Source organism: Oncorhynchus keta, unplaced genomic scaffold, assembly GCF_023373465.1.
Source record: "Oncorhynchus keta strain PuntledgeMale-10-30-2019 unplaced genomic scaffold, Oket_V2 Un_contig_4684_pilon_pilon, whole genome shotgun sequence".
NCBI classification, from domain to species: Eukaryota; Metazoa; Chordata; class Actinopteri; order Salmoniformes; family Salmonidae; genus Oncorhynchus; species Oncorhynchus keta.
In genome coordinates, this window is record NW_026287896.1 from 48,723 (window position 1) to 76,104 (window position 27,382).

General features: G+C 48.4%; 2 protein-coding genes across 2 annotated transcripts in view; one reads left to right on the plus strand and one right to left on the minus strand.

The window, feature by feature from the left end:
- LOC127924863 (centrosomal protein of 89 kDa-like) overlaps positions 1–27,382 on the plus strand; it is an 87,433-nt gene that overhangs the window by 30,942 nt on the left and 29,109 nt on the right. The window lies entirely within an intron of this gene.
- LOC118383409 (E3 ubiquitin-protein ligase RNF182) overlaps positions 915–27,382 on the minus strand; it is a 30,994-nt gene continuing 4,526 nt past the window's right edge. The window contains exon 2 of the mRNA XM_052509503.1: positions 915–1,855. Within this exon, the coding sequence (XP_052365463.1) occupies positions 1,077–1,844 (768 nt within the window). The 5' untranslated portion in view covers positions 1,845–1,855 and the 3' untranslated portion in view covers positions 915–1,076. The remainder of the gene's footprint in view (positions 1,856–27,382) is intronic.

A 27,382-nucleotide genomic window follows, 5' to 3' on the forward strand; every position in this document is an offset into this window, starting at 1 on the left:
GGCTAAATGGTAATGAGGCCCAGTTGAGGGACCATGGAGACATCTTTATGGTCCTGTTTGTCTCCAGACTCTCTGGACTAGATGGGCTAAATGGTAATGAGGCCCAGTTGAGGGACCATGGAGACATCTTTATGGTCCTGTTTGTCTCCAGACTCTCTGGACTAGATGGGCTAAATGGTAAAGCTCTTATTATCTGATCTATTAGAAACTGCAACTCCCTTGTCTTTACTCTTAACTGCCAAAGGGCCCCGTTGTGCACATGGAAATAAAACTAACCTATAGAACTGGAAGGTTCTGAAAGATATTGACAGTTTGGCTAGAAGGTTCTGAAAGATATTGACAGTTTGGCTAGAAGGTTCTGAAAGATATTGACAGTTTGGCTAGAAGGTTCTGAAAGATATTGACAGTTTGCCTAGAAGGTTCTGAAAGATATTGACAGTTTGCCTAGAAGGTTCTGAAAGATATTGACAGTTTGCCTAGAAGGTTCTGAAAGATATTGACAGTTTGGCTAGAAGGTTCTGAAAGATATTGACAGTTTGGCTAGAAGGTTCTGAAAGATATTGACAGTTTGGCTAGAAGGTTCTGAAAGATATTGACAGTTTGCCTAGAAGGTTCTGAAAGATATTGACAGTTTGGCTAGAAGGTTCTGAAAGATATTGACAGTTTGCCAAACCTGCTTTATAATTTCACAACGACAATCCATTGTTACCCAGCCCTCCATTTGTTTCCAGTCTCTCACACAGGGCTGGAAGGCCCGTTGACCCCAGTTCTCAGTCCACAGACTGTATGGAGAGTTCAGCAAACAGCTTTCAATACAGATTGTCAATCCCCTGTTCTGATTGGGACAGTAAAGGACACCATGTTGATTCCAACAGTCCAGTATTTTCCCTTCCAACCCGGCTGGTCTAGATTGGGACAGTAAAGGACACCATGTTGATTCCAACAGTCCAGTATTTTCCCTCCCTCCAACCCGGCTGGTCGTTAGATTGGGGCAGTAAAGGACACCATGTTGATTCCAACAGTCCAGTATTTTCCCTCCAACCCAGCATCAGTCAGTACCCTGTTGACTCAGTCAGTCAGCCCCTAGACGAGCAGTCACACATGCCCTGGCAGAGACACTGGCAGAAGCCATAGACCAGACACACAGTCAGACTGGACGGTACCAGGCTCACACAGACTATGCCCAGCGTCACCCTCTGGATCACCAGCAGGTAGATGCCCAGGGGCAGGGACCCGAAGTAGAACAGCCCCAGGAGCCACACCAGGATCCGGGGGACGTGCGAACACATCTTGGACAGGGCTTCCTGAACCTCCTGCCCGTTGGAGCCCACGGAGATAGAGTCCAGGCTGTGCTCTGTGTAGTGGTCTGAGCTGCCCAGGCCCCCGGGCCCCGTGTCCCGCTGAACCTCCATGATAGTGATCACCAGGCAGTTGGAGGAGTGGTGCGAGGGGGAGGTGGAGGACAGGCTCTCGGGGGTGAGGGTCACCTCTTGGTCGGAGCTCCAGGACTTATCCCTGACAGCCAGGCAGGATATGACGTTGGAGTCGTCGGGGAGGCCCGACACCTCGTATTCGCTGACCTCTGTTTCGTGTCGGCAGAAGGGGCAGGAAATGCAGCCCAAGAAGTCCCCCGTGTCCAGGATCTTGTTGAGGCAGCGGGCGCACACCCGGTGGAGGCAGTCCAGGATCTTGGGCCTGCGGTTGTGGCCATTGTAACGCTGGTAACAGATCTTACACTCCAGCTCGTCTGTGATTGGTGGGGTCGGGCTCAGGGTGGGGGTGGTGACAGGGGTGACGGTGGAGGGGGGCATCTCATCCGGGTCAGGTCGAGGAACACTCATCATGGACGCATGCTCTGAGGAAGAGAGGGAGAGAGAGAGATGGATGGAGGGAGAGAGAGATGGAGGGAGGGGAGAGAGAGAGATGGAGGGGAGAGAGAGAGAGGAGGGGGATGGAGGGAGGAGGGAGATGAGAGAGAGATGGAGAGAGGGAGAGAGAGATGGATGGAGGGAGAGAGATGGATGGAGGGAGAGAGAGATGGAGAGATGGAGGGAGGGAGGAGAGAGAGATGGATGGAGGAGAGAGAGAGATGGAGGGAGGGAGAGGGGATGGAGAGAGAGATGGAGGGAGGGGAGAGAGAGATGGATGGAGGGGAGGGAGAGATGGATGGAGGGAGGGAGAGAGATGGATGGAGGGAGAGAGGATGGAGGGAGGAGATGGAGAGAGAGAAGTTAGGATTTCTTTGAGAGGGATGGAGAGATGGATGGAGGTAGAGACATTTAGAGAGATGAAAATGGGGGGAGAGAGAGAGAGGGATGGAGGAGAGATGGAGAGAGGGGATGGAGAGAGATGGAGGGTGGGAGAAAGAGATGGAGGGATGGAGAGAGATGGAGGGAGGGAGAGACTGTTGTTGGATGGAGAACAACACACCAGACTGTTGGATCAGGAGGGACAGATGGACTGGGATCAGGGACACCAGAGATGGATGGAGGGAGACTGTTGTTGAGAGATGGAGGGAGGGACACCAGGAGATGGATGGAGGGAGAGAGAGATGGAGGGAGGGAGACCTCTATCAGGATGGAGAGAGACTGATGGAGGGAACAACAGAGAGATGGATGGAGGGAGAAGAGAGAGATGGATGGAGGGAGAGAAGAGAGATGGAGGGAGGGAGAGACTGTTGTTGGGATGGAGAGAAGAGATGGAGGGAGGGAGAGAGAGAGATGGATGGATGGACTGGGACAGAGAGATGGAGAACAACACAGAGATGGATGGAGGGAGAGGGAGAGATGGAGGGAGAAGACAGATCAGACTGTTGTTGAGAGATGGAGGGAGAACAGGGGAGAGAGATGGATGGAGGGAGACTGGGAGAGGATGGAGGGAGGGGAGACTGGGGGATGGAGAGAGAGTTGGAGGGAGGGAGACAGAGAGATGGATGGAGGAAGACACAGAGATGGTTGGGAGGAGAACAACACACCAGACTGGGGGATGAACAACACAGAGAGATGGAGGGACACCAGACTGAGAGAGATGGATGGAGTTGGAGATCAGGAGAGATGGAGGGACTGGGAGAGAGACTGGTTGGATGGAGAGAGAGATGGAGGGAACAACACACCAGACTGATGGATGGAGGGAGAGGGATCAGATGGAGGGAGGGAGAGACTGGTTGGATGGAGAACAACACACCAGACTGATGGAGGGAGGGAGAGACTAGAGAGATGGATGGAGGGAGAGGGAGAGATGGACTGGGAGGACTAGAACAACACACCAGATGGAGGGAGAGATGGAGGGACTGGTTGAGACTAGAACAACAGATGGAGGGATCTCTAGATGGAGGGAGGAGAGAGAGAGATGGAGGGAGGGAGAGACTGGGGGATGGAGAACAAGAGAGAAGTTAGGTAATTTCTTTACACCTTATGGTGACATTTTCAGATTTCATTAGAACAAAAAGGTCAAAGGACTAGAACAACACATCAGAGACATTTAGAATATTTTCACAATTTCAAAAACATTCATGAAAATGAATTTCTCAATATCATGGCAAGTACATGTGATGGTGAATGCGTACACACCAAAGATTTACACCACCAGTGTGATGTTTCTAGATGACTGGTTCTATCAGGATGAAACCACATCAGACTGTTGTTGACCTCTATCAGGACTAGAACAACACACCAGACTGTTGTTGACCTCTATCAGGACTAGAACAACACACCAGACTGTTGTTGACCTCTATCAGGACTAGAACAACACACCAGACTGTTGTTGACCTCTATCAGGACTAGAACAACACACCAGACTGTTGTTGACCTCTATCAGGACTAGAACAACACACCAGACTGTTGTTGACCTCTATCAGGACTAGAACAACACACCAGACTGTTGTTGACCTCTATCAGGACTAGAACAACACACCAGACTGTTGTTGACCTCTATCAGGACTAGAACAACACACCAGACTGTTGTTGACCTCTATCAGGACTAGAACAACACACCAGACTGTTGTTGACCTCTATCAGGACTAGAACAACACACCAGACTGTTGTTGACCTCTATCAGGACTAGAACAACACACCAGACTGTTGTTGACCTCTATCAGGACTAGAACAACACACCAGACTGTTGTTGACACCAGACTGTTGTTGACCTCTATCAGGACTAGAACAACACACCAGACTGTTGTTGACCTCTATCAGGACTAGAACAACACACCAGACTGTTGTTGACCTCTATCAGGACTAGAACAACACACCAGACTGTTGTTGACCTCTATCAGGACTAGAACAACACACCAGACTGTTGTTGACCTCTATCAGGACTAGAACAACACACCAGACTGTTGTTGACCTCTATCAGGACTAGAACAACACATCAGACTGTTGTTGACCTCTATCAGGACTAGAACAACACACCAGACTGTTGTTGACCTCTATCAGGACTAGAACAACACACCAGACTGTTGTTGACCTCTATCAGGACTAGAACAACACACCAGACTGTTGTTGACCCTACCTCTATCAGGACTAGAACAACACACCAGACTGTTGTTGACCTCTATCAGGACTAGAACAACACACCAGACTGTTGTTGACCTCTATCAGGACTAGAACAACACACCAGACTGTTGTTGACCTCTATCAGGACTAGAACAACACACCAGACTGTTGTTGACCTCTATCAGGACTAGAACAACACACCAGACTGTTGTTGACCTCTATCAGGACTAGAACAACACACCAGACTGTTGACTGACCCTCTATCAGGACTAGAACAACACACCAGACTGTTGTTGACCTCTATCAGGACTAGAACAACACACCAGACTGTTGTTGACCTCTATCAGGACTAGAACAACACACCAGACTGTTGTTGACCTCTATCAGGACTAGAACAACACACCAGACTGTTGTTGACCTCTATCAGGACTAGAACAACACACCAGACTGTTGTTGACCTCTATCAGGACTAGAACAACACACCAGACTGTTGTTGACCTCTATCAGGACTAGAACAACACACCAGACTGTTGTTGACCTCTATCAGGACTAGAACAACACACCAGACTGTTGTTGACCTCTATCAGGACTAGAACAACACACCAGACTGTTGTTGACCTCTATCAGGACTAGAACAACACACCAGACTGTTGTTGACCTCTATCAGGACTAGAACAACACACCAGACTGACCCTACCTCTATGTTGAACAACACACCAGACTGTTGTTGACCTCTATCAGGACTAGAACAACACACCAGACTGTTGTTGACCCTACCTCTATCAGGACTAGAACAACACACCAGACTGTTGTTGACCTCTATCAGGACTAGAACAACACACCAGACTGTTGTTGACCTCTATCAGGACTAGAACAACACACCAGACTGTTGTTGACCTCTATCAGGACTAGAACAACACACCAGACTGTTGTTGACCCTACCTCTATCAGGACTAGAACAACACACCAGACTGTTGTTGACCTCTATCAGGACTAGAACAACACACCAGACTGTTGTTGACCTCTATCAGGACTAGAACAACACACCAGACTGTTGTTGACCTCTATCAGGACTAGAACAACACACCAGACTGTTGTTGACCTCTATCAGGACTAGAACAACACACCAGACTGTTGTTGACCTCTATCAGGACTAGAACAACACACCAGACTGTTGTTGACCTCTATCAGGACTAGAACAACACACCAGACTGTTGTTGACCTCTATCAGGACTAGAACAACACACCAGACTGTTGTTGACCTCTATCAGGACTAGAACAACACACCAGACTGTTGTTGACCTCTATCAGGACTAGAACAACACACCAGACTGTTGTTGACCCTGACCTCTATCAGGACTAGAACAACACACCAGACTGTTGTTGACCTCTATCAGGACTAGAACAACACACCAGACTGTTGTTGACCTCTATCAGGACTAGAACAACACACCAGACTGTTGTTGACCTCTATCAGGACTAGAACAACACACCAGACTGTTGTTGACCTCTATCAGGACTAGAACAACACACCAGACTGTTGTTGACCTCTATCAGGACTAGAACAACACACCAGACTGTTGTTGACCTCTATCAGGACTAGAACAACACACCAGACTGTTGTTGACCTCTATCAGGACTAGAACAACACACCAGACTGTTGTTGACCTCTATCAGGACTAGAACAACACACCAGACTGTTGTTGACCTCTATCAGGACTAGAACAACACACCAGACTGTTGTTGACCTCTATCAGGACTAGAACAACACACCAGACTGTTGTTGACCTCTATCAGGACTAGAACAACAACAGACTGTTGTTGACTATCAGGACTAGAACAACACACCAGACTGTTGTTGACCTCTATCAGGACTAGAACAACACACCAGACTGTTGTTGACCTCTATCAGGACTAGAACAACACACCAGACTGTTGTTGACCTCTATCAGGACTAGAACAACACACCAGACTGTTGTTGACCTCTATCAGGACTAGAACAACACACCAGACTGTTGTTGACCTCTATCAGGACTAGAACAACACACCAGACTGTTGTTGACCTCTATCAGGACTAGAACAACACACCAGACTGTTGTTGACCTCTATCAGGACTAGAACAACACACCAGACTGTTGTTGACCTCTATCAGAGGACTAGAACAACACACCAGACTGTTGTTGACCTCTATCAGGACTAGAACAACACACCAGACTGTTGTTGACCTCTATCAGGACTAGAACAACACACCAGACTGTTGTTGACCTCTATCAGGACTAGAACAACACACCAGACTGTTGTTGACCTCTATCAGGACTAGAACAACACACCAGACTGTTGTTGACCTCTATCAGGACTAGAACAACACACCAGACTGTTGTTGACCCTACCTCTATCAGGACTAGAACAACACACCAGACTGTTGTTGACCTCTATCAGGACTAGAACAACACACCAGACTGTTGTTGACCTCTATCAGGACTAGAACAACACACCAGACTGTTGTTGACCTCTATCAGGACTAGAACAACACACCAGACTGTTGTTGACCTCTATCAGGACTAGAACAACACACCAGACTGTTGTTGACCTCTATCAGGACTAGAACAACACACCAGACTGTTGTTGACCTCTATCAGGACTAGAACAACACACCAGACTGTTGTTGACCTCTATCAGGACTAGAACAACACATCAGACTGTTGTTGACCTCTATCAGGACTAGAACAACACACCAGACTGTTGTTGACCTCTATCAGGACTAGAACAACACACCAGACTGTTGTTGACCTCTATCAGGACTAGAACAACACACCAGACTGTTGTTGACCTCTATCAGGACTAGAACAACACACCAGACTGTTGTTGACCTCTATCAGGACTAGAACAACACACCAGACTGTTGTTGACCTCTATCAGGACTAGAACAACACACCAGACTGTTGTTGACCTCTATCAGGACTAGAACAACACACCAGACTGTTGTTGACCTCTATCAGGACTAGAACAACACACCAGACTGTTGTTGACCTCTATCAGGACTAGAACAACACACCAGACTGTTGTTGACCTCTATCAGGACTAGAACAACACACCAGACTGTTGTTGACCTCTATCAGGACTAGAACAACACACCAGACTGTTGTTGACCTCTATCAGGACTAGAACAACACACCAGACTGTTGTTGACCTCTATCAGGACTAGAACAACACACCAGACTGTTGTTGACCTCTATCAGGACTAGAACAACACACCAGACTGTTGTTGTTAGAACAACACACCAGACCTGACCTCTATCAGGACTAGAACAACACACCAGACTGTTGTTGACCTCTATCAGGACTAGAACAACACACCAGACTGTTGTTGACCTCTATCAGGACTAGAACAACACACCAGACTGTTGTTGACCTCTATCAGGACTAGAACAACACACCAGACTGTTGTTGACCTCTATCAGGACTAGAACAACACACCAGACTGTTGTTGACCTCTATCAGGACTAGAACAACACACCAGACTGTTGTTGACCTCTATCAGGACTAGAACAACACACCAGACTGTTGTTGACCTCTATCAGGACTAGAACAACACACCAGACTGTTGTTGACCTCTATCAGGACTAGAACAACACACCAGACTGTTGTTGACCTCTATCAGGACTAGAACAACACACCAGACTGTTGTTGACCTCTATCAGGACTAGAACAACACACCAGACTGTTGTTGACCTCTATCAGGACTAGAACAACACACCAGACTGTTGTTGACCTCTATCAGGACTAGAACAACACACCAGACTGTTGACCTCTATCAGGACTAGAACAACACACCAGACTGTTGTTGACCTCTATCAGGACTAGAACAACACACCAGACTGTTGTTGACCTCTATCAGGACTAGAACAACACACCAGACTGTTGTTGACCTCTATCAGGACTAGAACAACACACCAGACTGTTGTTGACCTCTATCAGGACTAGAACAACACACCAGACTGTTGTTGACCTCTATCAGGACTAGAACAACACACCAGACTGTTGTTGACCTCTATCAGGACTAGAACAACACATCAGACTGTTGTTGACCTCTATCAGGACTAGAACAACACACCAGACTGTTGTTGACCTCTATCAGGACTAGAACAACACACCAGACTGTTGTTGACCTCTATCAGGACTAGAACAACACACCAGACTGTTGTTGACCTCTATCAGGACTAGAACAACACACCAGACTGTTGTTGACCTCTATCAGGACTAGAACAACACACCAGACTGTTGTTGACCTCTATCAGGACTAGAACAACACACCAGACTGTTGTTGACCTCTATCAGGACTAGAACAACACACCAGACTGTTGTTGACCTCTATCAGGACTAGAACAACACACCAGACTGTTGTTGACCTCTATCAGGACTAGAACAACACACCAGACTGTTGTTGACCTCTATCAGGACTAGAACAACACACCAGACTGTTGTTGACCTCTATCAGGACTAGAACAACACACCAGACTGTTGTTGACCTCTATCAGGACTAGAACAACACACCAGACTGTTGTTGACCTCTATCAGGACTAGAACAACACACCAGACTGTTGTTGACCTCTATCAGGACTAGAACAACACACCAGACTGTTGTTGACCTCTATCAGGACTAGAACAACACACCAGACTGTTGTTGACCTCTATCAGACTAGAACAACACACCAGACTGTTGTTGAACAACACACCAGACTGTTGACTTGAACAACACACCAGACTGTTGTTGACCTCTATCAGGACTAGAACAACACACCAGACTGTTGTTGACCTCTATCAGGACTAGAACAACACACCAGACTGTTGTTGACCTCTATCAGGACTAGAACAACACACCAGACTGTTTGACCTCTATCAGGACTAGAACAACACATCAGACTGACCTCTATCAGGACTAGAACAACACACCAGACTGTTGTTGACCTCTATCAGGACTAGAACAACACACCAGACTGTTGTTGACCTCTATCAGGACTAGAACAACACACCAGACTGTTGTTGACCTCTATCAGGACTAGAACAACACACCAGACTGTTGTTGACCTCTATCAGGACTAGAACAACACACCAGACTGTTGACCTCTATGACTAGAACAACACATCAGGACTAGAACAACACACCAGACTGTTGTTGACCTCTATCAGGACTAGAACAACACACCAGACTGTTGTTGACCAGACTACCTCTATCAGGACTAGAACAACACACCAGACTGTTGTTGACCTCTATCTAGAACAACACATCAGGACTAGAACAACACACCAGACTGTTGTTGACCTCTATCAGGACTAGAACAACACACCAGACTGTTGTTGACCTCTATCAGGACTAGAACAACACACCAGACTGTTGTTGACCTCTATCAGGACTAGAACAACACACCAGACTGTTGTTGACCTCTATCAGGACTAGAACAACACACCAGACTGTTGTTGACCTCTATCAGGACTAGAACAACACACCAGACTGTTGTTGACCTCTATCAGGACTAGAACAACACACCAGACTGTTGTTGACCTCTATCAGGACTAGAACAACACACCAGACTGTTGTTGACCTCTATCAGGACTAGAACAACACACCAGACTGTTGTTGACCTCTATCAGGACTAGAACAACACACCAGACTGTTGTTGACCTCTATCAGGACTAGAACAACACACCAGACTGTTGTTGACCTCTATCAGGACTAGAACAACACACCAGACTGTTGTTGACCCAGACCTCTATCAGGACTAGAACAACACATCAGACTGTTGTTGACCTCTATCAGGACTAGAACAACACACCAGACTGTTGTTGACCTCTATCAGGACTAGAACAACACACCAGACTGTTGTTGACCTCTATCAGGACTAGAACAACACACCAGACTGTTGTTGACCTCTATCAGGACTAGAACAACACACCAGACTGTTGTTGACCTCTATCAGGACTAGAACAACACACCAGACTGTTGTTGACCTCTATCAGGACTAGAACAACACACCAGACTGTTGTTGACCTCTATCAGGACTAGAACAACACACCAGACTGTTGTTGACCTCTATCAGGACTAGAACAACACACCAGACTGTTGTTGACCTCTATCAGGACTAGAACAACACACCAGAGACTATCAGGACTAGAACAACACACCAGACTGTTGTTGACCTCTATCAGGACTAGAACAACACACCAGACTGTTGTTGACCTCTATCAGGACTAGAACAACACACCAGACTGTTGTTGACCTCTATCAGGACTAGAACAACACACCAGACTGTTGTTGACCAGACTGTTGTTGACCTCTATCAGGACTAGAACAACACACCAGACTGTTGTTGACCTCTATCAGGACTAGAACAACACACCAGACTGTTGTTGACCTCTATCAGGACTAGAACAACACACCAGACTGTTGTTGACCCTACCTCTATCAGGACTAGAACAACACACCAGACTGTTGTTGACCTCTATCAGGACTAGAACAACACACCAGACTGTTGTTGACCTCTATCAGGACTAGAACAACACACCAGACTGTTGTTGACCTCTATCAGGACTAGAACAACACACCAGACTGTTGTTGACCTCTATCAGGACTAGAACAACACACCAGACTGTTGTTGACCTCTATCAGGACTAGAACAACACACACTGTTGTTGACCTCTATCAGGACTAGAACAACACACCAGACTGTTGACCCTGACCTCTATCAGGACTAGAACAACACACCAGACTGTTGTTGACCTCTATCAGGACTAGAACAACACACCAGACTGTTGTTGACCTCTATCAGGACTAGAACAACACACCAGACTGTTGTTGACCTCTATCAGGACTAGAACAACACACCAGACTGTTGTTGACCTCTATCAGGACTAGAACAACACACCAGACTGTTGTTGACCTCTATCAGGACTAGAACAACACACCAGACTGTTGTTGACCTCTATCAGGACTAGAACAACACACCAGACTGTTGTTGACCCTACCTCTATCAGGACTAGAACAACACACCAGACTGTTGTTGACCTCTATCAGCTCTAGAACAACACACCAGACTGTTGTTGACCTCTATCAGGACTTAACAACACATCAGACTGTTGTTGACCTCTATCAGGACTAGAACAACACACCAGACTGTTGTTGACCTCTATCAGGACTAGAACAACACACCAGACTGTTGTTGACCTCTATCAGGACTAGAACAACACACCAGACTGTTGTTGACCTCTATCAGCTCTAGAACAACACACCAGACTGTTGTTGACCTCTATCAGGACTGAACAACACATCAGACTGTTGTTGACCTCTATCAGGACTAGAACAACACACCAGACTGTTGTTGACCTCTATCAGGACTAGAACAACACACCAGACTGTTGTTGACCTCTATCAGGACTAGAACAACACACCAGACTGTTGTTGACCTCTATCAGGACTAGAACAACACACCAGACTGTTGTTGACCTCTATCAGGACTAGAACAACACATCAGACTGTTGTTGACCTCTATCAGGACTAGAACAACACACCAGACTGTTGTTGACCTCTATCAGGACTAGAACAACACACCAGACTGTTGTTGACCCTACCTCTATCAGGACTAGAACAACACACCAGACTGACCTAGACCTCTATCAGGACTAGAACAACACACCAGACTGTTGACCTCTATCAGGACTAGAACAACACATCAGACTGTTGTTGACCTCTATCAGGACTAGAACAACACACCAGACTGTTGTTGACCTCTATCAGGACTAGAACAACACACCAGACTGTTGTTGACCTCTATCAGGACTAGAACAACACACCAGACTGTTGTTGACCTCTATCAGGACTAGAACAACACACCAGACTGTTGTTGACCTCTATCAGGACTAGAACAACACACCAGACTGTTGTTGACCTCTATCAGGACTAGAACAACACACCAGACTGTTGTTGACCCTACCTCTATCAGGACTAGAACAACACACCAGACTGTTGTTGACCTCTATCAGGACTAGAACAACACACCAGAGAACAACACATCAGACTGTTGTTGACCTCTATCAGGACTAGAACAACACACCAGACTGTTGTTGACCTCTATCAGGACTAGAACAACACATCAGACTGTTGTTGACCTCTATCAGGACTAGAACAACACACCAGACTGTTGTTGACCTCTATCAGGACTAGAACAACACATCAGACTGTTGTTGACCTCTATCAGGACTAGAACAACACACCAGACTGTTGTTGACCTCTATCAGGACTAGAACAACACACCAGACTGTTGTTGACCCTACCTCTATCAGGACTAGAACAAGACTATCTCTACTAAACGCCCCTGTCTCCTCATGTCTCTGTCTCTGTTCTGCAGCCTCTATCTCTACCAAAGGTCCCTGTCTCCTCATGTCTGAGCTGTTCATTGTGTTCTTCATAATGTGGTCGATCAGAAGGCAGGCTGTGTCTTTTCCCATCTCAGAGAGATAACGTAGTGACTTCTCCACGTAGAGGTTATTCACTGTGTCTGTTTCTACACAGAGAGATAACGTAGTGACTTCTCCACGTAGAGGTTATTCACTGTGTCTGTTTCTACTCAGAGAGATAACGTAGTGACTTCTCCACGTAGAGGTTATTCACTGTGTCTGTTTCTACTCAGAGAGATAACGTAGTGACTTCTCCACGTAGAGGTTATTCACTGTGTCTGTTTCTACTCAGAGAGATAACGTAGTGACTTCTCCACGTAGAGGTTATTCACTGTCTGTTTCTACTCAGAGAGATAACGTAGTGACTTCTCCACGTAGAGGTTATTCACTGTGTCTGTTTCTACTCAGAGAGATAACGTAGTGACTTCTCCACGTAGAGGTTATTCACTGTCTGTTTCTACTCAGAGAGATAACGTAGTGACTTCTCCACGTAGAGTGACTTCTCCACGTAGAGGTTATTCACTGTGTCTGTTTCTACTCAGAGAGATAACGTAGTGACTTCTCCACGTAGAGGTTATTCACTGTGTCTGTTTCTACTCAGAGAGATAACGTAGTGACTTCTCCACGTAGAGGTTATTCACTGTGTCTGTTTCTACTCAGAGAGATAACGTAGTGACTTCTCCACGTAGAGGTTATTCACTGTGTCTGTTTCTACTCAGAGAGATAACGTAGTGACTTCTCCACGTAGAGGTTATTCACTGTCTGTTTCTACTCAGAGAGATAACGTAGTGACTTCTCCACGTAGAGGTTATTCACTGTGTCTGCCTCAGAGAGATAACGTAGTGACTGTTCAGAGAGGTTATTCACTGTCTGTTTCTACTCAGAGAGATAACGTAGTGACTTCTCCACGTAGAGGTTATTCACTGTCTGTTTTACTCAGAGAGATAACGTAGTGACTTTCCACGTGAGGTTATTCACTGTGTCTGCTCAGAGATAAGGTTAGCACTGGCTGACTGCTCAGAGAGACGGTTAGCCTGGCTGACTGCTCAGAGACAGGTGACTTCTCCACGTAGAGTGGCTGACTGTTTAGAGAGGGTTAGTGTGGCTGACTTCTCAGAGATGGGTTAGCCTGGCTGACTGCTCAGAGACAGGTTAGCCTGGCTGACTGCTCAGAGACAGGTTAGCCTGGCTGACTGCTCAGAGACAGGTTAGCCTGGCTGACTGCTTCAGAGACGGGTTAGTGGCTGACTGCTGACTGACTGCTCAGAGACGGGTTAGCCTGGCTGACTGCTCAGAGACAGGTTAGCCTGGCTGACTGCTCAGAGACAGGTTAGCCTGGCTGACTGCTCAGAGACAGGTTAGCCTGGCTGACTGCTCAGAGACAGGTTAGCCTGGCTGACTGCTCAGAGACGGGTTAGTGTGGCTGACTGCTCAGAGACAGGTTAGCCTGGCTGACTGTTCAGAGACAGGTTAGCCTGGCTGACTGTTCAGAGACGGGTTAGCCTGGCTGACTGCTCAGAGACAGGTTAGCCTGGCTGACTGCTCAGAGACAGGTTAGCCTGGCTGACTGCTCAGAGACAGGTTAGCCTGGCTGACTGCTCAGAGACAGGTTAGCCTGGCTGGACTGCTGTGGCTGACTGTTCAGAGACGGGTTAGCCTGGCTGACTGCTCAGAGACAGGTTAGCCTGGCTGACTGACTGCTCAGTGTGGCTGACTGTTCAGAGACAGGTTAGCCTGGCTGACTGCTCAGAGACGGGTTAGTGTGGCTGACTGCTCAGAGACAGGTTAGCCTGGCTGACTGCTCAGAGACAGGTTAGCCTGGCTGACTGCTCAGAGACAGGTTAGTGTGGCTGACTGCTCAGAGCGGGTTAGTGTGGCTGACTGCTCAGAGACGGGTTAGCCTGGCTGACTGCTCAGAGACGGGTTAGCGTGGCTGACTGCTCAGAGACAGGTTAGCCTGGCTGACTGCTCAGAGAGACTGACTGTTCAGAGACGGTGGCTGACTGCTCAGAGACAGGTTAGCCTGGCTGACTGTTCAGAGACAGGTTAGCCTGGCTGACTGCTCAGAGACAGGTTAGCCTGGCTGACTGCTCAGAGACGGGTTAGCCTGGTTGATTGCTCAGAGACTGGTTAGCCTGGCTGACTGCTCAGAGACGGGTTAGTGTGGCTGACTGCTCAGAGACAGGTTAGCCTGGCTGACTGACTACTCAGTGTGGCTGACTGCTCAGAGATGGGTTAGCCTGGCTGACTGCTCAGAGACGGGTTAGCCTGGCTGACTGCTCAGAGACGGGTTAGTGTGGCTGACTGCTCAGAGACAGGTTAGCCTGGCTGACTGCTCAGAGACAGGTTAGCCTGGCTGACTGTTCAGAGACGGGTTAGTGTGGCTGACTGACTGCTCAGTGTGGCTGACTGTTCAGAGATGGGTTAGCCTGGCTGACTGACTACTCAGTGTGGCTGACTGCTCAGAGACGGGTTAGCCTGGCTGACTGCTCAGAGACAGGTTAGCCTGGCTGACTGACTGTTCAGAGACGGGTTAGCCTGGCTGACTGACTGCTCAGTGTGGCTGACTGTTCAGAGATGGGTTAGCCTGGCTGACTGCTCAGAGAAAGATGGGGTTAGACTGCTGACTGCTCAGTTGGCTGACTGTTCAGAGTGGCTAACTGACTGCTCTGGCTGACTGCTCAGAGACAGGTTAGCCTGGCTGACTGCTCAGAGACAGGTTACCCTGGCTGACTGCTCAGAGATGGGTTACCCTATGGTGAAGCTGATTGCTGGAGAGTGGCTGACTGTTCAGAGATGGGTTACCCTGGTGAAGCCCATTGGTGGCTGACTCAGAGACGGGGTTAGCCTGGCTGAGCTCAGAGAAGGGGTTAGTTGGCTGGTGTTTTAGAGATGGGTAGATGGCTGATTTCTGCTCAGAGAGTTTAGCCTTTTTGGACTTGGCTCTAGTCTGGCATTATTAAATCCAGTCAACTGCTCAGTGTGGCTGACTGTTCTATACGGGTTAGCCTGAGATATTCAGAGAGGATGGCCTGGAGACTGAGAGAGAGGGGTTAGCCTGGCTGACTGGGAGACGGGTTAGTGTGGCTGGAGAGTTGGTTGACTGAGAGAGGGGTTAGCCTGGGAGAGAGGGGGTCAGATGGGCTGGAGCTCAGAGAGGGGTTAGATGGGAAGAGATGGAGAGGAGAGAGAGGGGTTAGAGGGAGAGGATGGAGAGAGAGAGGGGTTATTGGTGAAGCCCATTGGGTTAGAGTGGAGAGAGATGGAGATGAGTGAAGCCCATTGGGGGAGAGTGGGGAGAGAGATGGAGAGAGAGAAGGGGGGATGGAGAGGGAGAGATGGGAGAAGATTTCTGGGGTTAGACTTGGCTCTAGAGAGAGATGGAGAGAGAGAAGAGGGGTTAGATGGGAGAGAGGATGGAGAGAGAGAAGGGGGTTAGAGGGAGAGAGATGGAGGGAGAGAAGAGGGGTTAGATGGAGATGGAGAGGGGGAGAGAGAAGAGGGGTTAGAGGGAGAGCAATGGGAGAGAAGAGGGGTTAGAGGGAGAAAGATGGGGAGATAGAGAGAAGAGGGGTTAGAGGGAGAGATGGAAGAGAGGGGTGGGAGAGAAGAGGGGTTAGAGGGGAGAGATGGAGAGAGAGAAGAGGGGTTAGATGGGAGAGAGATGGAGAGAGAGAAGAGGGGTTAGAGGGAGAGAGATGGAGAGAGAGAAGAGGGGTTAGAGGGAGAGAGATGGAGAGAGAGAAGAGGGGTTAGAGGGAGAGAGATGGAGAGAGAGAAGAGGGGTTAGAGGGAGAGAGATGGAGAGAGAGAAGAGGGGTTAGAGGGAGAGAGATGGAGAGAGAGAAGAGGGGTTAGAGGGAGAGAGATGGAGAGAGAGAAGAGGGGTTAGAGGGAGAGAGATGAATGAGGGAGAAGGGGGAGAGGTGGATGAGAGAGATTGTTTGTTGAGGAAGAGAGATGGATACCAGGCAGTAGAACTTTGGCGGTAATACTGTTATTATTGAAGATTATTTATAGGAGTTGAAAAAAGAATCCGGTCTGGTCGTAAATAATAATGTCTGCTAGGATCTATTTTATCATAGGGAGCAGTACATTTAGACAACAAGAAGGGTGAGGGGCCTCCAATGTGTTTTAATAGAAGGGTCTTTTTACTGAGGGCCCCTCTACTTCCTGGCTGGAAGGTTCATTGTTGATTTGGACAGCAGCAGCTCTGCTCTCTCCTCTGCTGTCTCTCTGAGGACCGACTGACACCCTAGAGGGAGGAAGAGGAGAGACTGACACCCTAGAGGGAGGAAGAGGACCGACTGACACCCTAGAGGGAGGAAGAGGGCCGGGGACACCCTAGAGGTGGCTCTCTCTCTGAGGAGAGAGATGACACCCTCGAGAAGTGGGGTCTCTGAGGACCGACTGACACCCTCGAGGGAGGGAGAAGGTGGCTGTCTCTCTGGGAGAGACTGACACCCTAGAGGTGTCTGTCTCTCTGTGGAAGAGGAGATGGACAGAGAGAAGTGGCTGTCTCTCTGTGGAAGAGGACCGACTGACAAGAGGTGGCTGTCTCTGTGGAAGAGGAGACTGACAGAAGAGGTGGCTGTCTCTGTGGAAGAGGACCGACTAGAGGGAGAGAGATGGACAGAGAGGTGGCTGGTCTCTGAGGAAGAGGAGACTGACACCCTAGAGGTGGCTGTCTCTCTGTGGAAGAGGATGGACTGACAGAGAAGAGGTGGCTGTCTCTGTGGAAGAGGAGACTGGACACCCTAGAGGTGGCTGTCTCTCTGTGGAAGAGATGGACAGACACCCCAGAGTGGGCTGTCTCTCGATGGAAGAGGATGGACTCACAGAAGAGGTGGCTGTCTCTCTGTGGAAGAGGAGACTGACACCCTAGAGGTGGGTCTCTCTGTGGAAGAGGACCGACTGACACCCTAGAGGGAGGAAACGGTGGCTGTTCTCTGTGGAAGAGGACCGACTGACACCCTAGAGGGAGGGAGCGTGGCTGTTTGTCTGTGGAAGAGGACTGACTGACATACCAGAGGGAGGAAGAGGACGGTACTGACACCCTAGAGGTGGATTATTTCTGTGAAAAGAGGACCGGTCTGACACCCTAGAGGTGGCTGTCTCTCTGTGGAAGAGGAGCAGTACATTTGACACACCTAGAGGGAGGGGCGGTGGCTGTGTTCTGAGGAAGAGGACTTTTTACTGACACCCTAGAGGGAGGAAACGGTGGCTGTCTCTCTGTGGAAGAGGACCGACTGACACCCTAGAGGGAGGAGCGGTGGCTGTCTCTCGTGGAAGAGGACTGACTGACACCCTAGAGGGAGGAAGAGGACCGACTGACACCCTAGAGGTGGCTGTCTCTCTGAGGAAGAGGACCGACTGACACCCTAGAGAGAGAGGTGGCTGTCTCTCTGAGGAAGAGGACCGACTGACACCCTAGAGGGAGGAAGAGGACCGACTGACACCCTAGAGGTGGCTGTCTCTCTGAGGAAGAGGACCGACTGACACCCTAGAGAGAGGGAGAGGTGGCTGTCTCTCTGAGGAAGAGGACCGACTGACACCCTAGAGGGAGGAAGAGGACCGACTGACACCCTAGAGGTGGCTGTCTCTCTGTGGAAGAGGACCGACTGACACCCTAGAGGTGGCTGTCTCTGTGGAAGAGGACCGACTGACACCCTAGAGGTGGCTGTCTCTGTGGAAGAGGACCGACTGACACCCTAGAGGTGGCTGTCTCTCTGAGGAAGAGGACCGACTGACACCCTAGAGGTGGCTGTCTCTCTGTGGAAGAGGACCGACTGACACCCTAGAGGTGGCTGTCTCTGTGGAAGAGGACCGACTGACACCCTAGAGGTGGCTGTCTCTCTGTGGAAGAGGACCGACAGACACCCCAGAGTGGGCTGTCTCTCGATGGAAGAGGACCGACTCACACCCTAGAGGTGGCTGTCTCTCTGTGGAAGAGGACCGACTGACACCCTAGAGGTGGCTGTCTCTCTGTGGAAGAGGACCGACTGACACCCTAGAGGGAGGAAACGGTGGCTGTCTCTCTGTGGAAGAGGACCGACTGACACCCTAGAGGGAGGGAGCGTGGCTGTCTCTCTGTGGAAGAGGACTGACTGACACCCTAGAGGGAGGAAGAGGACCGACTGACACCCTAGAGGTGGCTGTCTCTCTGTGGAAGAGGACCGACTGACACCCTAGAGGTGGCTGTCTCTCTGTGGAAGAGGACCGACTGACACCCTAGAGGGAGGGAGCGGTGGCTGTCTCTCTGAGGAAGAGGACCGACTGACACCCTAGAGGGAGGAAACGGTGGCTGTCTCTCTGTGGAAGAGGACCGACTGACACCCTAGAGGGAGGGAGCGGTGGCTGTCTCTCTGTGGAAGAGGACTGACTGACACCCTAGAGGGAGGAAGAGGACCGACTGACACCCTAGAGGTGGCTGTCTCTCTGAGGAAGAGGACTGACTGACACCCTAGAGAGAGGGAGAGGTGGCTGTCTCTCTGAGGAAGAGGACCGACTGACACCCTAGAGGGAGGAAGAGGACCGACTGACACCCTAGAGGTGGCTGTCTCTCTGAGGAAGAGGACCGACTGACACCCTAGAGAGAGGGAGAGGTGGCTGTCTCTCTGAGGAAGAGGACCGACTGACACCCTAGAGGGAGGAAGAGGACCGACTGACACCCTAGAGGTGGCTGTCTCTGAGGAAGAGGACCGACTGACACCCTAGAGAGAGGGAGAGGTGGCTGTCTCTCTGTGCTAATGAGCTGTTGTCACTTGGAGAGAGAGAGATGGAGAGAAACCTTTGCTTTCAATCCCCCTAAGTAGCAGTTGGGGAAATACCCTGTGCATGGTTTACTGTTTCAGACATTTCCCTGGCTATGTCGTCAAGTAACCATAGTAACACACCAATAGGTTTTGCCAACATGCAACTTCCCCCAACATTTCTCTGTTTTCTCTAAATGCAGGTGGGAGGATTCCTTGTTTCCTGCTCATTCCCTTCTGATTACGAGGAATCTTCCAACCGGGATTTCTGTAAAAAAAAAACGTAGTGTTTTGCAACCCTACACCCATATTACTTTGAAGTAACACCCCTAGGAATCACGGCACGGTTTGGTATTCACACCCCCTGCTTTGGGAAATACTGTTGAGGGAACACGGCACGGTTTGGTATTCACACCCCCTGCTTTGGGAAATACTGTTGAAGGAAACACGGAACGGTTTGGTATTCACACCCCCTGCTTTGGGAAATACTGTTGGAGGAACACAGCACGGTTTGGTATTCACACCCCCTGCTTTGGGAAATACTGTTGAAGGAAACACGGAACGGTTTGGTATTCACACCCCCTGCTTTGGGAAATACTGTTGAGGGAACACGGCACGGTTTGGTATTCACACCCCCTGCTTTGGGAAATACTGTTGAAGGAAACACGGAACGGTTTGGTATTCACACCCCCTGCTTTGGGAAATACTGTTGAGGGAACACGGCACGGTTTGGTATTCACACCCCTGCTTTGGGAAATACTGTTGAGGGAATCACGGCACGGTTTGGTATTCACACCCCTGCTTTGGGAAATACTGTTGAGGGAACACGGCACGGTTTGGTATTCACACCCCTGCTTTGGGAAATACTGTTGAGGGAATCACGGCACGGTTTGGTATTCACACCCCTGCTTTGGGAAATACTGTTGAGGGAACACAGCACGGTTTGGTATTCACACCCCTGCTTTGGGAAATACTGTTGAGGGAACACGGAACGGTTTGGTATTCACACCCCTGCTTTGGGAAATACTGTTGAGGGAATCACGGCACGGTTTGGTATTCACACCCCTGCTTTGGGAAATACTGTTGAGGGAACACGGAACGGTTTGGTATTCACACCCCCTGCTTTGGGAAATACTGTTGAGGAAACACGGAACGGTTTGGTATTCACACCCCCTGCTTTGGGAAATACTGTTGAGGGAATCACGGCACGGTTTGGTATTCACACCCCCTGCTTTGGGAAATAATGTTGAGGGAACACGGCACGGTTTGGTATTCACACCCCCTGCTTTGGGAAATACTGTTGAGGGAACACGGAACGGTTTGGTATTCACACCCCCTGCTTTGGGAAATACTGTTGAGGAAACACGGCACGGTTTGGTACTCACACCCCCTGCTTTGGGAAATACTGTTGAGGGAACACGGAACGGTTTGGTATTCACACCCCCTGCTTTGGGAAATACTGTTGAAGGAATTCATAAAGTCATCTAGTTCCCATCACTCGTAACCACCTCAAATAACACAAGAGCCACATCAACGCCCTGTCAGAGCCCAGCTGCCTCTGAGGTAAGTAGTGGGCTGATGTTCCATGTAGTGTGCTGCTGGGGACAATAGAGCCTAGTGTAGTGTGCTGCTGGGGACAATGGAGCCTAGTGTAGTGTACTGCTGGGGACAATAGAACCTAGTGTAGTGTGCTGCTGGGGACAATGGCACCTAGTGTAGTGTGCTGCTGGGGGACAATGGAACCTAGTGTAGTGTGCTGCTGGGGACAATGGAACCTAGTGTAGTGTGCTGCTGGGGACAATAGAACCTAGTGTAGTGTGCTGCTGGGGACAATAGAACCTAGTGTAGTGTGCTGCTGGGGACAATAGAACCTAGTGTAGTGTGCTGCTGGGGTCAATAGAACCTAGTGTAGTGTGCTGCTGGGGACAATAGAACCTAGTGTAGTGTGCTGCTGGGGACAATAGAACCTAGTGTAGTGTGCTGCTGGGGACAATATAGAACCTAGTGTAGTGTGCTGCTGGGGTCAATAGAACCTAGTGTAGTGTGCTGCTGGGGACAATAGAATCTAGTGTAGTGTGCTGCTGGGGACAATGGATCCTAGTGTAGTGTGCTGCTGGGGACAATATAACCTAGTGTAGTGTGCTGCTGGGGACAATAGAACCTAGTGTAGTGTGTGTGGGGATTTTATTGTGATGGTGTAGACTATATTGGGGACAATGAACCTAGTGTATTGTGATGGTGTAGGTAGACTATAGTGTGCTTACATGGATTTATTGTGCTGCTGGGGTAGACTATATTACATGAACCTTTAGTGTGCTGCTGGGGTAGACTATATTACATGGATTTAGTGTGCTGCTGGTGTAGACTATATTGCTGCTGGACAATTTACCTAGTGAGTGTGCTGCTAGGTAGACTATATTACATGGATTTAGTTGCTGCTGGGGACAATAGAACCTATATTACATGGATTTAGTGTAGTGTGTGATGGGGTAGACTATATTACATGGATTTATTGTGATGGTGTAGGTAGGCTGCTGGGGACAATGGATTTATTGTGATGGGGAGGTAGACTATATTACATGGATTTATTGTGATGGTGGTAGACTATATTACAGTGTGCTGCTGGGGACAACCTGGATTTATTGGGGTGATGGTGCTGTGGGGTAGACTATATTACATGGATTTATTGTGATGGTGTAGACTATATTACATGGATTTATTGTGATGGTTTAGAACTATATTACATGGATTTATCGTAATGGTGTAGACTATATTGGGGACATGAATTTATTGTGATGGTGTAGCTGTAGACTATAGTTCATTACCTAGTGTAGTGTGCTGTGTTAGCTGGTTCATTACCAGGTCTGTGTTGCTGGTTTATTACCAGGTCTGTGTGCTGCTGGGATTACCTAGTGTAGTGTCTGTATTAGAACCTGGTTTATTGGGGACCAGGTCTTTGTTGCTGGTTTATTACCTGGGGGTCTAGTGTGCTGCTGGTTTATTACCTAGTGTAGTGTCTTTGTTGCTGGGGTTCATTACCATGGTCTGTGTTGCTGGTTCTATTAACAGGTCTAGTGTTGTGCTGCTGGTTCATTACCAGTGTCTGTGTTGTGTTGCTGGTTCATTACCAGGTCTGTGTTGCTGGTTCATTACCAGGTCTGTGTTGCTGGTTTATTACCAGGTCTTTGTTGCTGGTTCATTACCAGGTCTGTGTTGCTGGTTCATTAACAGGTCTGTGTTGTGTTGCTGGTTCATTACCAGGTCTGTGTTGTGTTGCTGGTTCTATATTACCAGGTCTGTGTTGCTGGTTATTACCAGGTCTGTGTTGTGTTGCTGGTTCATTACCAGGTCTGTGTGTTGCTGGTTCATTACCAGGTCTGTGTTGTGTGTGCTGGTTCATTACCAGGTCTGTGTTGTGCTGGTTCATTACCAGGTCTGTGATTGTTGCTGGTTCATTACCAGGTCTGTGTTGTGTTGCTGGTTCATTACCAGGTCTGTGTTGTGTTGCTGGTTCATTACCAGGTCTGTGTTGTGTTGCTGGTTCATTACCAGGTCTGTGTTGTGTTGCTGGTTCATTACCAGGTCTGTGTTGCTGGTTCATTACCAGGTCTGTGTTGTGTTGCTGGTTCATTACCAGGTCTGTGTTGTGTTTCTGGTTCATTACCAGGTCTGGGTTGCTGGTTCATTACCAGGTCTGGGTTGCTGGTTCATTAACAGGTCTGTGTTGCTGGTTCATTACCAGGTCTGTGTTGTGTTGCTGGTTCATTACCAGGTCTGTGTTGTGTTTCTGGTTCATTACCAGGTCTGGGTTGCTGGTTCATTATCAGGTCTGTGTTGCTGGTTCATTACCAGGTCTGTGTTGTGTTTCTGGTTCATTACCAGGTATGTGTTGCTGGTTCATTACCAGGTCTGTGTTGTGTTGCTGGTTCATTACCAGGTGTGTGTTGTGTTGCTGGTACATTAACAGGTCTGTGTTGCTGGTTCATTACCAGGTCTGTGTTGTGTTGCTGGTTCATTACCAGGTCTGTGTTGCTGGTTCATTACCAGGTCTGTGTTGCTGGTTCATTACCAGGTCTGTGTTGCTGGTTCATTACCAGGTCTGTGTTGTGTTGCTGGTTCATTATCAGGTCTGTGTTGTGTTGCTGGTTCATTAACAGGTCTGTGTTGCTGGTCCATTAAGAGGTCTGTGTTGCTGGTTCATTACCAGGTCTGTGTTGTGTTGCTGGTTCATTAACAGGTCTGTGTTGCTGGTTCATTAACAGGTCTGTGTTGTGTTGCTGGTTCATTAACAGGTCTGTGTTGTGTTGCTGGTTCATTAACAGGTCTGTGTTGCTGGTTCGTTACCAGGTCTGTGTTGTGTTGCCGGTTCATTACCAGGTCTGTGTTGTGTTGCTGGTTCATTAACAGGTCTGTGTTGCTGGTTCATTACCAGGACTGTGTTGCTGGTTCATTACCAGGTTTGTGTTGCTGGTTCATTACCAGGTCTGTGTTGCTGGTTCATTAACAAGTCTGTGTTGTGTTGCTGGTTCATTAACAGGTCTGTGTTGCTGGTTCATTAACAGGTCTGGTGTCTGTGTTGCTGGTTCATTACCAGGTCTGTGTTGCTGGTTCATTACCAGGTCTGTGTTGCTGGTTCATTGCCAGGTCTGTGTTGTGTTGCTGGTTCATTACCAGGTCTGTGTTGTGTTGCTGGTTCATTACAGGTCTGTGCTGGTTCATTACCAGGTCTGTGTTGCTGGTTCATTACCAGGTCTGTGTTGCTGGTTCATTACCAGGTCTGTGTTGTGTTGCTGGTTCATTACCAGGTCTGTGTTGTGTTGCTGGTTCATTAACAGGGTTTGTGTTGCTGGTTCATTACTGGTTCATTGCCAGGTCTGTGTTGTGTTGCTGGTTCAGGTCTGAGTTGTGTTGCTGGTTAACAGGTCTGTGTTCATTACCAGGTCTGTGTTGCTGGTTCATTACCAGGTCTGTGTTGTATGTCTGGTTCATTACCAGGTCTGTGTTGTGTTGCTGGTTCATTACCAGGTTGCTGGTTCTGTGTTGCTGGTTCGTTACCAGGTCTGTGTTGTGTTGCTGGTTCATTACCAGGTCTGTGTTTCTGGTTCATTGCCAGGTCTGTGTTGCTGGTTCATTAACAGGTCTGTGTTGCTGGTTCATTAACAGGTCTGTGTTGTGTTGCTGGTTCATTAACAGGTCTGTGTTGTGTTGCTGGTTCATTACCAGGTCTGTGTTGTGTTGCTGGTTCATTACCAGGTCTGTGTTGTGTTGCTGGTTCATTAACAGGTCTGTGTTGCTGGTTAATTACCAGGTCTGTGTTGCTGGTTCATTACCAGGTCTGTGTTGCTGGTTCATTACCAGGTCTGTGTTGCTGGTTCATTACCAGGTCTGTGTTGCTGGTTCATTAACAGGTCTGTGTTGTGTTGCTGGTTCATTAACAGGTCTGTGTTGTGTTGCTGGTTCATTACCAGGTCTGTGTTTTGTTGCTGGTTCATTACCAGGTCTGTGTTGCTGGTTCATTAACAGGTCTGTGTTGTGTTGCTGGTTCATTACCAGGTCTGTGTTGCTGGTTCATTAACAGGTCTGTGTTGTGTTGCTGGTTCATTACCAGGTCTGTGTTGCTGGTTCATTAACAGGTCTGTGTTGTGTTGCTGGTTCATTACCAGGTCTGTGTTGCTGGTTCATTAACAGGTCTGTGTTGTGTTGCTGGTTCATTACCAGGTCTGTGTTGTGTTGCTGGTTCATTACCAGGTCTGTGTTGCTGGTTCATTACCAGGTCTGTGTTGCTGGTTTATTACCAGGTCTGTGTTGCTGGTTCATTACCAGGTCTGTGTTGCTGGTTCATTAACAGGTCTGTGTTGTGTTGCTGGTTCATTACCATGTCTGTGTTGTGTTGCTGGTTCATTACCAGGTCTGTGTTGCTGGTTCATTACCAGGTCTGTGTTGTGTTGCTGGTTCATTACCAGGTCTGTGTTGTGTTGCTGGTTCATTACCAGGTCTGTGTTGTGTTGCTGGTTCATTACCAGGTCTGTGTTGTGTTGCTGGTTCATTACCAGGTCTGTGTTGTGTTGCTGGTTCATTACCAGGTCTGTGTTGTGTTGCTGGTTCATTACCAGGTCTGTGTTGTGTTGCTGGTTCATTACCAGGTCTGTGTTGTGTTGCTGGTTCATTAACAGGTCTGTGTTGTGTTGCTGGTTCATTACCAGGTCTGTGTTGTGTTGCTGGTTCATTACCAGGTCTGTGTTGTGTTTCTGGTTCATTACCAGGTCTGGGTTGCTGGTTCATTAACAGGTCTGTGTTGTGTTGCTGGTTCATTACCAGGTCTGTGTTGCTGGTTCATTAACAGGTCTGTGTTGTGTTGCTGGTTCATTACCAGGTCTGTGTTGCTGGTTCATTAACAGGTCTGTGTTGTGTTGCTGGTTCATTACCAGGTCTGTGTTGCTGGTTCATTAACAGGTCTGTGTTGTGTTGCTGGTTCATTACCAGGTCTGTGTTGTGTTGCTGGTTCATTACCAGGTCTGTGTTGTGTTGCTGGTTCATTACCAGGTCTGTGTTGCTGGTTCATTAACAGGTCTGTGTTGTGTTGCTGGTTCATTACCAGGTCTGTGTTGCTGGTTCATTAACAGGTCTGTGTTGTGTTGCTGGTTCATTAACAGGTCTGTGTTGTGTTGCTGGTTCATTACCAGGTCTGTGTTTTGTTGCTGGTTCATTACCAGGTCTGTGTTGCTGGTTCATTAACAGGTCTGTGTTGTGTTGCTGGTTCATTACCAGGTCTGTGTTGCTGGTTCATTAACAGGTCTGTGTTGTGTTGCTGGTTCATTACCAGGTCTGTGTTGCTGGTTCATTAACAGGTCTGTGTTGTGTTGCTGGTTCATTACCAGGTCTGTGTTGCTGGTTCATTAACAGGTCTGTGTTGTGTTGCTGGTTCATTACCAGGTCTGTGTTGTGTTGCTGGTTCATTACCAGGTCTGTGTTGCTGGTTCATTACCAGGTCTGTGTTGCTGGTTCATTAACAGGTCTGTGTTGTGTTGCTGGTTCATTACCAGGTCTGTGTTGCTGGTTCATTAACAGGTCTGTGTTGTGTTGCTGGTTCATTACCAGGTCTGTGTTGCTGGTTCATTAACAGGTCTGTGTTGTGTTGCTGGTTCATTACCAGGTCTGTGTTGCTGGTTCATTAACAGGTCTGTGTTGTGTTGCTGGTTCATTACCAGGTCTGTGTTGTGTTGCTGGTTCATTACCAGGTCTGTGTTGTGTTGCTGGTTCATTACCAGGTCTGTGTTGCTGGTTCATTAACAGGTCTGTGTTGTGTTGCTGGTTCATTAACAGGTCTGTGTTGTGTTGCTGGTTCATTAACAGGTCTGTGTTGTGTTGCTGGTTCATTAACAGGTCTGTGTTGTGTTGCTGGTTCATTAACAGGTCTGTGTTGTGTTGCTGGTTCATTACCAGGTCTGTGTTTTGTTGCTGGTTCATTACCAGGTCTGTGTTGCTGGTTCATTAACAGGTCTGTGTTGTGTTGCTGGTTCATTACCAGGTCTGTGTTGCTGGTTCATTAACAGGTCTGTGTTGTGTTGCTGGTTCATTACCAGGTCTGTGTTGCTGGTTCATTATCAGGTCTGTGTTGTGTTGCTGGTTCATTACCAGGTCTGTGTTGCTGGTTCATTAACAGGTCTGTGTTGTGTTGCTGGTTCA